At 45.2% G+C, this 14,341-nt stretch overlaps 1 protein-coding gene across 1 annotated transcript in view; it reads left to right on the top strand.

Moving 5' to 3' along the window:
- Positions 1 to 2,331: 2,331 nt before the first annotated feature.
- TMPRSS9 (transmembrane serine protease 9) overlaps positions 2,332 to 14,341 on the top strand; it is a 68,983-nt gene continuing 56,973 nt past the window's right edge. Inside the window, exons 1-4 of the mRNA XM_075611652.1 lie at positions 2,332 to 2,477; positions 4,069 to 4,196; positions 5,144 to 5,211; positions 12,987 to 13,159. Coding sequence (XP_075467767.1) covers positions 2,336 to 2,477; positions 4,069 to 4,196; positions 5,144 to 5,211; positions 12,987 to 13,159 — 511 coding nt within the window. The 5' untranslated portion in view covers positions 2,332 to 2,335. The remainder of the gene's footprint in view (positions 2,478 to 4,068; positions 4,197 to 5,143; positions 5,212 to 12,986; positions 13,160 to 14,341) is intronic.

Here is a 14,341-nt window from a genome sequence, read left to right as displayed (position 1 = left end):
CAGCCTGTGCAGCAAAAGTCACAGCTCCCTCTAATTTCCTCCCTCGGTAATAGGTGAATCTGCAATCATTCCCCTTTTTCCCAGCCTGCGATAAAATCAGCAGTGAGGGGACAGGGCGGGAGGAGATGTCTGGAATTTAGGTATTTACACAGGACAGCCGAGGTACAGTCAAACCCCGCACAAAGACCCTATTATACTTTCTTTATTAAGCTTCTCTGGCGATTTCAAACTGTAAACGGAGCAGCGGCTTTTTTCTTTCTTTTTCATTCTTTAAACAGGGACAGCCCCTCTTAGTACACACAAAAAACCCACTCCTCTTGTGTGTACGTAAGTAAAACGCAAAAGGGATATGATAACAGCTGGTTGAATAGGATCAGGGCTTCTCATCCTTTTAAATGCCCCACATATTTAAATGTGATCTTCTGCTTTAAAGATATTGCCCCCCCTCCACCCCCCTTAACAGGCCAGGTCCACCTGCATTATGCATTTTGTATTTGTTCTTTCCCATTACTTACTATACAATGTCTGCTTTTAACCCTCTAGTTTCTTTCCTGCTCAACAATTTTTTTTAAACTGTGCTTTTATTATGCCTAAAAATGGACAAGGAACCTAAATTAATATGGCTGCTAATGCCCTCTCAAGAAGCGGCTTATTCTATTCTTAGTGGGGAATTTTGGACCGATTGCCCTGTGTTGCGTATCTAAAAAAAAAAGCCCTTCAGTGTCATTTGTAGACCTCAAAGAACCTTAAGTGAGAAGATTTTTTAATAAGATCCTTTGTAGTGAAATACAGCTCTGTGCTGCCTGATGGAGTGGAGAAAGTGAGAATAAACAGCAGGAGTTGCCATGCGGACCCTCTACTGCAGGCTTTGGCCCTGTTTTACATAAACATTAAATAAATGATTACAAACCGCTAGGAAGACTAACACAAATATGGTTGGTTAATCTGCCTTGAAGGGCATCACATGGATCTCACTTTGACAAAAGGCTGTTTGCCTAAAATGTTGGGGATCTGACTGACCCTTAAGCCCGTTGAACATGTCACTGTCATGAGGTCACTTTGGTACTACATGGGGCTGACCATTTAACCCATTTACATGTCCCTGTGATTATCACGATATAACGACTAATATACAATCCACAGTGATCTCATTAGGGGCCTAGTTAAAAGATCAGGTTCTAAATGAGGTCATTGAGTGGTAGGTATTGTGGTGCTCAGACAATAAGAAGCAGCTCTATAAAGAACTTGTTGATAAATTCAATAAATGTCCAGATACTGATACTGCCTTGGATTTTTTCACTCTTTTTCAAGTCTGAACGCCGCTAGGCTGTGCTCTGTTCTACACACTACAATCTAAATTAGGTAATAAGGGTAAAGGAACTGGTGCTTCAAGAATGAATTGTGTCCATATGACTTAATGAACGCTCCGCAGCTGGACTCCACATATATTATGAGTAATAATAGCATCCCATAGCCAGGGAATGGGGGACTAGTACCTAGTGTTGCCAATAGCCCACACACAATAAGAAAGTACAATATGTGTCCCCACACTTAAATCATGAAGAAGAAAACAAAGCTAAGGTAACTCACTTAGTGGGTGTCCATAAATCATGTCCGATGAAGTCCATAGCGTTGCTCAGAAAGTGTGCAGATTCTGCAACAGGGAAGGTAAACAGGCAGAAATAGGAACAAGGCAGAGCACTGCCAAAAATATATAAGGAGGCGGCTCACATAGGTAAAATTACATGAATTTTATTGGATCACATAAGACCCTCGATACAAAAGTAACGCACCTACGCGTTTCGGGCAAGCACGCCCTTTATCAAGGTGTAACTACTGGGGTTTACAACCGGCATTTTATGTATACACTCTCGCGCCAGTGGGTGACGTCACGCATCACCCACTGGCGTGAGTGTGTATACATAAAATGCCGGTTGTAAACCCCAGTAGTTACACCTTGATAAAGGGCGTGCTAGCCCGAAACGCGTAGGTGCGTTACTTTTGTATCGAGGGTTTTATGTGATCCAATAAAATTCATGTAATTTTACCTATGTGAGCCTCCTCCTTATATATTTTTGGCAGTGCTCTGCCTTGTTCCTATTTTTGCCTGCTAAATGAGGTAACAATGCTGCAAAACATTCACACTGATGGCCATAGGTCCGCCAAAAACGATTTGATGTCAATATTTCTGCAGGAACAAAAAACGGCATAAAACAGTGAGGATGGAGATTAGGGTGGGACAGGGCATACGCCTGATAAATGGGAGTACGCGGTTTGTATACCACAAAGATGTTAGTCAATTCCGTGGCCTTCTCTCTACAGATCCCGCACTACGATGGCACAGGAGGCTGTTGATACAGAGCCCGTGCTGGACGGCGATAAGGTGAAATTTATAAACACGACGTGTTGCAAATGGACAGCGGCATCTCTGATCCTCGGAGCTGTGGGGATCAGCATCTCCATGGGATTTTTAATAAGTGAGTGCACAGGGAAATGTGTCTGCGGATAATAATAAGATCTTAGCCCACCCACTCTGATTATTGTCCTACCTGCTGTGACACCTCAGACCACATTAGAGCTCTGAATGTTCCCCATATTTAGGATCCCATTGTGTCTAACCCAATTTATTTACTCTTTTGGCCTCTACCACCTCTGCTGGATGGCTGCCTCATTTATCCACTACCCTTCAGTGACGCATTACTTCCTCATGTATACACTAATGCTGTTATCCTCCAGTTTCAGAGCATGGACCTCTTGTTATAGCTTCCTCTGTACATCTTGCATCTGATTGATACCTTGATGTATTTAAATGTTTCCAATGTTCTCCCTCTCCCTCTGTCCTCTCACCCCCCCCTTTTTGTCCTCTCATCCCCTCCCCCTTTTCTCTCATATCCTCCTCTCTTATCTCTCTCTCTCTCTCTCTCTCTCATTTTTCTCCCCATGTATGTATATATTTATTTATATAGCACCGACAGTGTACTCATCGCTTTACAAAAGAGACAATAAACAATTATAATACAATAAGACCAACAAACCAGATCAGACACTAGGAAAGGAAAACCCTGCCCCGGAGAGCTTACAATCTAACTGGTATGTTGGGAGACTTACAGAGACAGCAGGTGAGGGAATAAGTGCAGTAGATGCCAGTGCTTGGCCACAATGGTTGGTAGGAGCGACTGTGGGTGTGGGACAGTAGCCATGAGTCCAGGCTATTGAAATGCTTCCTTTCAAAATCCATTGCAACCACAGTAGATATTTCTCTTACAAGCCCTCTATGTGATATTGTGTTTCTGTATTTCTGCCATACCCGATGAAGGACCCCGAGAGGTTTGGAAGCTTGTAACACTACTTGTTGGTCCAATAAAATGTATTATACCACGTACTCCCTCTCTCGCCTTTGTTACTTTATTTAAGAGGTGAGGTTTAAGGTTTGATTTAGAGGTGGGGAGAGAAGATGTTTGGCGTACACAGAGTGTGAGGGAGTCCCACAGGTAAGGGGAAGTGCGGGGACATTTTTAAGGCGAGTGAGAGCAGTAGAGGTGGAAAGGGGACAGTTCCGGGTACAGCGCAGAAGAGGAACGGGGGTAATAACGAGATATCAAAGCTGGTATGTAAAGGAGCAGATGATGGGAGAGCCTTAAAGGTAAGGAGGAGAACTTTGTAGATGATCCAAAATTTGATGGGAAGCCAGGAGAGGGATTTAAGGCAGAGATGAGTGAATATTATATTGGGATAAAGTGAACTTATTGTACGTATACACCAAAGTGAACTTATTGTAACAGCAGAATTTGGGATATATTGCAATGGAGAAAGTTGTGAGGCGGGGAGACCTGCTAGCAGTATATTCCAATAATCCCTTCCTCTCATGTCACCCACATTTCTCTGCCATATACCCTCTCCCTCCTTCATCTCTTATCTCCCCTATTTTCCCTCTATCTGCTTTCTCTCTATCCCTCTCTTCATCCTTTCTTTCTTTCATATCCCCTTCTCTCTTATAAGCCCTCCATTTGTTGTTTCATGATCCACTGTACAACTGCTTTCTTTTTTATTGCTTCCGTCTTTTTGCAGTGTATTTATCAACTCAGAGTCTAATTGCCGTACATACAGTAGAGCTACAGGGCCTTCAATATGATGCCAGTTTACAGAATAGTACCTCTGCGTACTACAGAACTTTAACCACTACACTACAGAGACTGGTAAATATTGAGTTTATATCGAATTTTGGGTGACCTTCTGACTCCAGATTATCAGGGACAGACTCAGACAGTCAGGGCCACTGACCGGTGGGGAGAGCCGGGACAAGTGTCCCGGGCCCGGCGGCTTGGGGGGCTTAGGCAGCCGGCACTGGAACCTGTGCCCACCTCTTTCCAAGCTGCTGCGGGCCCCTCTCTGCCAGGCAGGGCCTCTCTCGAGCCAGTGCGTGCTGGAAACTGAGTGCGGCGTTTGGGCGGGGCCAGCTTCCGGCGTGCACTGGCGGGAGAGAAAGGCACAGTCTCACAGAGAGGGAGGCCCGGCATGGGAGAGAAGCCCATCAGGAGATGGGGTGAGCCGGGGCACCAGAGGCCTCAGACTCATCCAAAGGTAGGTGTGTGTATTATATTTTGTGTGTGGGGGGGGGGGAGATATTGAAATTAAGAGATAGCAGATGGGGGGTGAGAGAGGGAGGTGGGTTAGTGAGAAGGGGGAGAGTGCGTGAAGAAGAGAGGGAGGAACACAGAGAGAGGGGGAAGGAACAGAAATACATGTGGAGAGTTATGGGCTCGGGAAGAGGTGTGAGGGGAGGATAGGAGAGGGGGCTCTCGAGGAGGTGTGAAATGGGGGGGGGGCCTGCAATGTCGCCTATATAGGGATGGGGGCCCGGATGAAACTCTAGTCCTGGGCCCCGGGAAATCTGCCAGTGGTCCTGCAGACAGCACTGGGTTTATATCTAATATAGGGTGACCTCTTGACTGAAAATTATCAGGGACATGTTCATACAGTCCTGGGATTGCATCTAATGTAGGGTGACCTCCCGACTCCAGATGATCAGACTCACAGTCCTGGCATTATATTTGTTTGTGAAGGGGCCACCGATCTATGTCCATAGCATTAATATGTAAAGCAAAATGTTATATTCTAATCTTTGGGTCTGTTTTCTGTCTAGTTAAAAAACAGTTTCAAGGATACTGTTCTAGAAGACAGTTATGAAGGATTTGCCATTTTACAATACAGGTGAGTATCACTACCTTGGTTACAGGGAAAGACATGCTTTGCTGGAAATAAATAAAAATAACAGATTAGTAGGCTAGAAATATTTAGGGCTCCAGATTTGTGGGGACAGATTAGTCCTCTTACACATATCATTCGCCCTGTAGACTTTAATGGGATTACTCTCATACACACATAAATTTCACCCATAGACTTCAATAGGATAACCCACTTGTATTAACACATCAAGAAGCCATACAGACACCCATTCAAAACACATACGGCACATCTCTGTAAATCCACAGGTTGAAAATAGTCTTTGTTCTGTCCCCTGCATATGTTTTATTTCTCCTGTGGCTGCCTTGACCTTTGTCTTTGTTTTTGTTACTGTGGAAAATACCTACTGTAGCTGTCATTTCAGCCTATTGCCTTAGCAACCCATTCTCTGACCCTCAGCTAATGGTATATTCTTAGATCCCTAGCACTTGGTACAGCCCTGCCATACTTCCTGGTGTAAGGCGGTTGCATAAGTCCCTGGTAGCTTGCAGCCTTTGCCAGTGGTCTACCCCAAACTGCTCTCCCCGTGATAGCATTATTGTTTCACCTTCCCCTAATTTATGCACCCCCAAAGTTCCTATACATTTCTGTGACGTGTTCATAATAAAGTTTATCAGACATCCAAGGAGGTCTCTATTTGTATGTAGGAGCCATGTTTATCAAATCTCACTGACTTCCAGCAAGCCTAGGCAGGGCTGCAGACAGATTTCCAGGGGCCCAGGACGAGTTACGTCCCCCTTCCCCCTCCACCCCCCCGTTGGCGGTCTTGCGCCCCCCTCCATATCAAACCTCATAAGCCCCCTCTATTCCCCCCCCCTCTCCCCATGTATTTCTCTCCCCTCCGTCTCACTCTCTCTTCCTCACTCACCCCCTCTCCATCAATTACCCAACTCTCACACAATCCCCCCCGCATGTATCTCTCTCCCCTGCGTCTCACTCTTACTCCCTCTTTTCCTCACTCACTCCCTCCATCACCCCTCTCACTCTCCCCCTCCTTCCGTCAATTACCCCATCCTCACTCAATCTCCCTTTACAAAATACATACTGTACCAAAATACTCCATCCCCCTAAATACATACCAAAAAAAGCAAATACATATAATCCCCCCAATACATAAAAATACACCACTCCCCCCCTCATGTATAATAAAAAATACCCACCCCAATACGTAATAAAAAATACACCCACACCCTCTAATACATAATAAAAAATACATTCACCCCACAATATATAATAAAAATGCACCCACCCCCCAATACATTTAAAGATACACCCACGCAAATACACATATAAAATAAACCCACCCTATTACATATAAAAATACACTCGCCCCCTAATACACATTAAAAATATACCCACTACCCCAATAAATATTAAAAATACACCACCCCAATAAATATTAAAAATACATCCCCCAATAAATATTAAAAATACACCACCCCAATAAATATTAAAAAAACACCCCCCAAAACATATTAAAAAAACACCGACCACCCAATACATATAAAAATACACCCACCCAAATACATAATAAAAAAATACAGACTTACCTTAGGGATGGTCTCTGGCAGGGCTGCGGGGGGCTCGGCAGCAGGACAAAGCAGTTGCCACCAGGCCCGGGCTCTCCCCTAGCTGCAGACCTCACTCTTTCCCACACCGAGCTTCCAACGTCAGCACGCACCGGGCCTCCCTCTCATGATGGCGCACGCTGGAGCTGGGCCAAGCTTACTTCCCGCGCACTGACATCAGAGGGGCCAGTCGTACGCCAGCGTCGGAAGCTCTGCCTGGGACAGAGTGAGGGAGGCCTGCAGCTGGGGGAGAGCCGAGGCCCGGCGGCAACTGCTTTGTCCGGCCGTCTGGCCCCTCGCAGCCATCGGGCCTGGCCAGAGACCACTTGTCCCGCTGTCCCCCCTGTCGGCGGCCCTGCGCCTAGGACAGAACAGTGAAAAAACAGCTTTGCAGAGAGAGGTTGGTCACAGACAGCAGCTGCAGTAAGCCACAGCTCAACTGGAGGCAGACTGGGGCCCACCCAGCTCCAGAGTGAGTATACACTGCACCTCAGCACAGCTGCACAACTGACACAGAAGCCCCTCAGATCTACCCCTGTGCTACGTCCCCACAGCTAGGGCTACCAAGGGCCACGCTACAGACATCCACCAGGACACGAGTCTGAGCAATGGACAACTGTAAGTACAGCTACACTACTCTGACTGGTACAGGACACCAATCGGCACTATCTGAGGCAGTCAACTGCCACTGACGCAGATAACAGATGACATTCCACACAGATTGGCCTACAGACATCTGAAGCATGGCAGAACTCAGACCGTCACCAGACACCACGCATGAGTGACAATGCAGATGCTGAGACCTCTACACAACCGCAACAGACGAAAGAGAGTGTAAGGCCTAAGTGGGCAAAACCTCGCAGAAACCTGATGTTTGTAATAATATGGTGTGCTGCCTGGGAAAGGCTAAGAGCAGCACAGGTAAACTGGAGTACTAGGGAGAGAAAGGTTCCCTTTGTGGTGCACCACAATATATACAGTATGTATAATAACTGGACTAAAATACTTTATTTCCAATAATATTTAAAATAATGGGCATCCACATAGAGAAAATTTGTATTAAATAAGTTAAAGTCAACCAAATTATTGTGCAAAAGAACGAGTTAGACTATATGTTTAAGACAGGTGTTGTAACAAATATACCTGTCTAAACAAAAACAATATAGTACACCTCCGTGAATAAGCACCAAACTACTAGATCAAGTGATCCTGTATATGGTAGCGTGATCGCTTGGCACGGTGATATCTTTCACACATTGACTATACTGTATGTCTACAATAAGCATGAGTCCTGGGTATGCTCCGATACACTGTATCTCTAAACGCCTTCTTCCGGGGTGGGCTACCAAAAGAGACTGTAATATGAGTCCCCCTGAAAGACAGGGCTTGATGGAACTTATGGACATGAACCATATAACCATAAAACAAGCGGATAAAGGTGGGAATATTGTCCTTCAACAAACAGACAAATAGGTAGCGGAAAACATGAGACTATTGAGTGATCAATAATGTTACAAATTCCAAGAGAGAGACCCAACTGAAATATTCTTCAAAGAACTGGCCATAATCCTGAAATAAGGATTAGACAAAAAAGTAATATCTAAACAGGAATTTGAATGCATGATGGTCCGTACTTTTAACTATTGCAACATTCTATAGTATTCTCAAAATACACAAGCAGGCTGAGAAACCCCCAGGAAGATCTATAGTTTCCGGGATGGGATCACTAACTGAAAAAGCTAGTGTCTATATTGAGCAAGTACTGAGAAACTTTGTGACGGCACTTCCATCATACGTTAAGGATACTAAGGATGTGTTAACACACTTAGATGACATCATTGTAGAACCAGGTACACTCCTAGTCAGTTTTGACATAGAGTCATTGTGCCTGGGGTGGGAGGGACAGATGGGTGGTGCTGAGGAAAGGAGAGGGCCTGGCAGTCCTACAGGATAGAAGGGAGGGGGTGGTGCTGAGGAAAGGGGAGGGCCGGCTTGCCTGCAAGATGAAAGGGAGGGGTGCGGCAGCCAGGAAAGGGGAGGGCCCAGCTAGCCTGCAGGAGGGAAGGGAGGGGGGTGGTGCTGGAAAAGGGGAGGGCCCGGCTACCTGCACAGAGTGGAAACCATAGCGTTGCGGACAGGGAGGCCGGGCCCCTTAACTGGGTGGGCCCAGGACAACAATACCGGCTGTCCCCCCCTTTCAGCGGCTCTGACCTTGATACCCTTACATCCAAAACCTATGCCAAACTAGGTGTACATTATAGGAACAAATCCTCCCTAAGTCTGCTGGTCAGAAAACGCATTGCACAGCAGATGCTAATGCCAATTATCAAGTATGGGGACATAGTATATGGCTCGGCACCCCAAACTCACATTAGCAAACTTGATACTCTCTACAATTCAATATGCCGCTTTGTTCTCCAATGTAACTACAACACACATTACTGCAAAATGCACAAAGAACTAGATTGGTCATCACTTGAGTCTAGGCGCAAAGTTCATCTTTCCTGTCTTTCCTTCAAATACTTTCTGGGCAAGCTACCCGTCTATCTGAACAAGCTCCTCACCGCTACCACATGCAGCACTTATCATCTGAGATCTGACTCCAAAAGACTGTTCATGGTCCCAAGGTTCAGCAAAGTATCCGGCCGCGCCTCCTTCTCTTACCGTGCACCCCAAAACTGGAACAGTCTACCGGAGACTCTCACATCCACCACCAGTTTAAGTTCTTTCAAAACTAAAGCTGTCTCACATTTTTATCTGGTCTGTAAATGTTATATACGCCTATAATATATATTATCTTTAACTGTGCATGCAATGTCCTGTATATAATATGTAACCCTGTTCACTTAATGTAACTTTGTGTATGTAACTTTGTGTTTGTAACCATGTATTTGTCATCATAACTCTGTGCCCAGGACATACTTGAAAACGAGATGTAACTCTCAATGTATTACTTCCTGGTAAAACATGTTATAAATAAATAATTAAATAGAGAAGATATTTGGCAGTGGTCATGCAGAACCTGCTCCTCCACTGAAGAAAGGCGAAGAATGCTGGTAACTTCCATTATTTGGGGTTTACCACCCCCAAAAACCTGGCCAAATCCAGGTAGTATTTGATTTAAGTGCTCAATTTAAGGGAGTCTTCTTAAATGACGTTCTACTTACTGGATCAGACTTAACGAATAGTCTTCTAGGAAAAATAGGAGCGCATGGAAAGAAAACAGAAAACCCAAAATGAATGCATAAAATATTTATGTTAAAAATAAGGAACAAAAAACATAGGCAAAAATACATAAGGTAGGGACCCCCTGAAGAAGTGTCAATCAAGACATGAAACGCGTTGCGGTAACGTCATACGCAGCAACGTGACGTTCGTGATGACGGATATCCGGGCTGCAGTCCAGGGATACCATGAGGACGCAGACAGAGATCTTTTTTGGAGTTCCAGCTTTTTATGCCATATACATTGGACTCATTTTTAGTAACAACTGAGGGTTTTCTGATCGTGGGGCGCTGGCTAACGGAGCCAGACCCGCTGTGTGTATCACGGACCATAGGATCCATGTGATCAACTTTTTATGTAAGTGTATTTTTGCCTTATGTATTTTTGCCTATGTTTTTTGTTCCTTATTTTTAACATATAAATATTTTGTGCATTAATTTCGGGTTTTCTATTTTCTTTTTTCTTTCCATGCACTCCTATTTTTGTGTGTTTTTTGTGACTGAGTATACCCCGCTGATCACGGGAGATTGGAAGCAGCAGGGAAGGGTAAGATTCCACCCGAAAAACAAGGGAGAAATCTAGGGACAGCGCTCACAGTATTCTCTAAATATGAAATGAGAGGCGCCGCCGTGACTCCCGGGAGCCTGGTGAGTCGCGTTCTCAGCCACTGAGATTGAGCTGGAATGTTAAAGTGGACACATTTACGTTAAAAGTATCCATTGAAGAAAAGCCATTCACCCGACTTGGAGCCCACCGCACGCAAGAGAGATTTGCATTTTCTCAGATGCTTCTACGAAAACCATAGCAGCAGTGGCTTACTTAAAGGTTTCAGATAAAAATGGAAAACACTATCAGATTCATCCTTGGCAAGGCTAAGTTGGCACCACAACCTGACCTCACTATACCAAGGCTCGAGCTGTGTGGAGCAGTGTTAGTAGTAGACAACTCCTCTCTCACATTCTCTCCTCACATTCAAAAGGTAGCTAAAACTGCTTAATCGTAGAGAAATCGTGTTTTCCTCCGCAATATTACAAAGATACATCCTTTCCTATGTTGCTCCACTGATAAAACGCCAACTCAGGCTCTCCTTCTCTCCTGTCTCGACTACTGTAACCTCCTGCTGTCCGACCTTCCTGCCTCTCGCCTGTCTCCCCTACAATATATCCTTAACGCTGCTGTCAGCATCACTCTACTCTTTCCTAAATCTGTTTCTCAATCTGACCCTCAATTCTCCTCCTCACTTTTAAAACTTTAGGCTTCGTTCAGGGTGCCAGCTGCAGGACTCGGAGGGAGGGCGGGAGGGAGGCAGTGCGGCAGTTTGCTGGGCGATCTGTGTTTATCCCCCAGCAGACTTTTCAGCATTGGGGAGGGGGCGGAGTAACACACAGCAGGGTAAGTATCGAGGTTGCAGTCATGAAATCATTCTGAAGAATGATTTCATTGGCTGCCTAGGTCCCTGTGACGCTGCTGCAGCTCCAAAAAACGAAATTTTCGTTTATTGAAACTGTAGTCAGCTTCAACTCCTGGCTTCGGAGACAGGGCGGTTGCTACCCTGACAACCAGTATTCAAATTGAATACTTTGTTTCTCACGGCAGCACGCACGGCAGCACGCCCTCCCTCCGAAGCCAGCACCCTGAACGAGGCCTTACACTCTTCTGCTCCTCCTTACATCTCAGCCCTTTCTCGCTATACACCATCCTGACTCTTGCGTTCTGCTCAAGGATGTCTTCTCTCTACCCCTTTTGTGTTTAAAGCCCTCTTCCGCCTTAGGCCTTCTCACTGACTGCCCCACACCTCTGGAATGCCCTTCCCCTTAATATCCGACTAGCACCCTCTATATCCACCTTTAAGACCCATCTTAAAATACACCTCCTTATCGAAGCATATGAGTAGCTCTGTGGCTGATACTTTACACCTCATACATTGACCCCTTGCAGACGCACTTACCAGAACACCTTCCTACTGTCTCTGTACGTTCTTACTACTTACTAATTAGATTGTAAGCTCTTCGGGCAGGGACTCCTTTTCCTAAGTGTCACTTTTATGTCTGAAGCACTGCTTCCCATTATGTGTTATTTGTATTATTTGTTATTTATATGATTGTCACGTGTATTACTGCTCTGAAGCGCTATGTACATTAATGGCACTATATAAATAAAGATATGCATACATATAAATAAAAATATATATACAAATCCAAGGAAAGAGACGAGTTTACCTGTCTGTCAAATCTCACTGAGCCCCAGGGAGCCTAGGACAGAACAGCCTTCCATTGTATGTTTAATGGGTACGTCCCTCCTAAGATCAATGGGAACTAAGGACCATGACAAGTTTTTTAATAGGGTAAACGGAGCTGATTGACACCTTTTATTTTAAAAAATCAGCCAAGTATCCCTATCTTTAAATCATTTTTTAAAGCAGCAATCTTGCCCAAACATCAACAATTAGATTGTAAGCTATTCAGAGCAGTGACTGATTGTGCCTGAAAAATTGTATGTACAGAGCTGTATACATTGATAGCACTATTTAAGGAAAAATATTACTGTTGTTAGATTTTCCAAGCAGTTTTATTCCATAAAACACCTTCAAGCGCCAGAAGTTACCTTCTGTACCATGAAGGGGCCAGCAGGTGTGTCTTATGGCAGGAGTGCTCAACTCCAGTCCTCAAGCCCCCACCCCCACAACAGGTCAGGTTTTCAGGATATCCCTGCTTCAGCACAGGTGGCTCAATCAGTCCCAGCTTCAGCACAGGTGGCTCAAAGACTGATCCTCTGATTGAGCCACCTGTGCTGAAGCTGGGATATCCTGAAAACCTGACCTGTTGGGGGGTTTGAGGTCTGGAGTTGGACACCCCCGTCTTATGGCATAGCACCATTTAGTAAACACAGTCCTGAATCTTTGAACTGTTATAATGTTGCTGATAATTAATTTACAATTGTGTCCTGCAGGGCGGGGAATAACAGCATCATAGTCCATCTCAGTCTGCAGTTCCTGTCCTCCGCCCGCTATGAGGGATATGTGGAGATTGAAGATATTCTCAGACAGGGTCTGACGTCATTATTAAACAGACACGCCATCCCTGTAGACACTTACGGGAACATCTCATCTGCTGTACTCACGGGTATGTCCACTTCCGAATTTATTTTTGCTCCTATTCTAGTCTAACACCACCACGGTAGCTTAACCCCTTTGGGGCCGCTGGGATCAAGAGGGTTAATTGTGTAGTTTCCATAAAAATGACTTTCTAGATGGTGATCACAGTGTGATGCCATTTAATGCAGATTACCAACCTTAATTTTTATTCCTAGCAGTTTATTTTCTTTAGATTTATTTAATAAAGGCCTAAAGCCTGCAGTGTCTACATCCTCCACCACAACCAGCAGCTGTTCTTTAATGCTGATTTGAAGGACACTTATCAGACACTTATCTTATCCTAAACTCATCTGAAAAAACTATAGTGGTGAAACTAGACTCCGTATTGTACATAAATCTTTAACAAGCATACAGGCATGTGTTTGTTTTTCTTTCTATAAATCAGTTCTGTAGTAACCTATTATATAATTGTAGCCCTCTTCCCCCCCCCCCCTAAGTGATATTGGGGTGGGTAGGTGTATCTGACTACATATAAGTGTGGTGCTGTACCTGTTTGGCAACCAGGAGGGCTGAGCTTCCGCCACGTGGAACCTGGGGTGAATTACTCTTACTACTACTATATGGTGCAGCGCCTCCACCTGCGATGGCTCCCAGCAGAGCGGAAGTTGTTCCTCGCAGGACACATACAAATGAACACATACACTGGATGTGAAATAGCAAAGGGCTTTACTGAACATAACATATATCTTACACACTTATACTCCAACGCTCATATAACCTTAGTGGCTCGGCCACTCTCATCAGGAGTAACGTCTCCGTCCCCTCACCGCGTGCCCCACACACCGTGTCCATGTATGATACTATTAGTATAGGCTCAGTTCTGTAGCCACTCGCTCAGTGTTCCTAAAGAGTTTAGCCTAAGGCGGGATCAGCGCCTGTTGACCGGTGTTGGTGCACTTGTTGTTATAGTACCTTCCGGTCACGGCGGTGACCGGTACCTCTTCGCAAAGGGTCAGATGAATCAGCGGTCTGCCTCCTGGGTCTCAATGTCCAGCCGTCTGGTCCCAGACGACTCGCCAGCAAAACCTGCTCCGCACGCTTGTCCCTTTGTCCCTAGCTGTCTACACAGTGAGGGTGATGCTCGCTACCACTATGGGCGTCCCTGCAGCACAGCAACCTTCGGTGACTTCAGGGAACACTCCTAGTGGCC

The sequence above is a fragment of the Ascaphus truei genome, chromosome 8 (genome assembly GCF_040206685.1).
Source record: "Ascaphus truei isolate aAscTru1 chromosome 8, aAscTru1.hap1, whole genome shotgun sequence".
NCBI lineage: Eukaryota > Metazoa > Chordata > Amphibia > Anura > Ascaphidae > Ascaphus > Ascaphus truei.
Note: the sequence above shows the minus strand (reverse complement) of the source record. Positions and strands in the feature narration are given on the sequence as shown.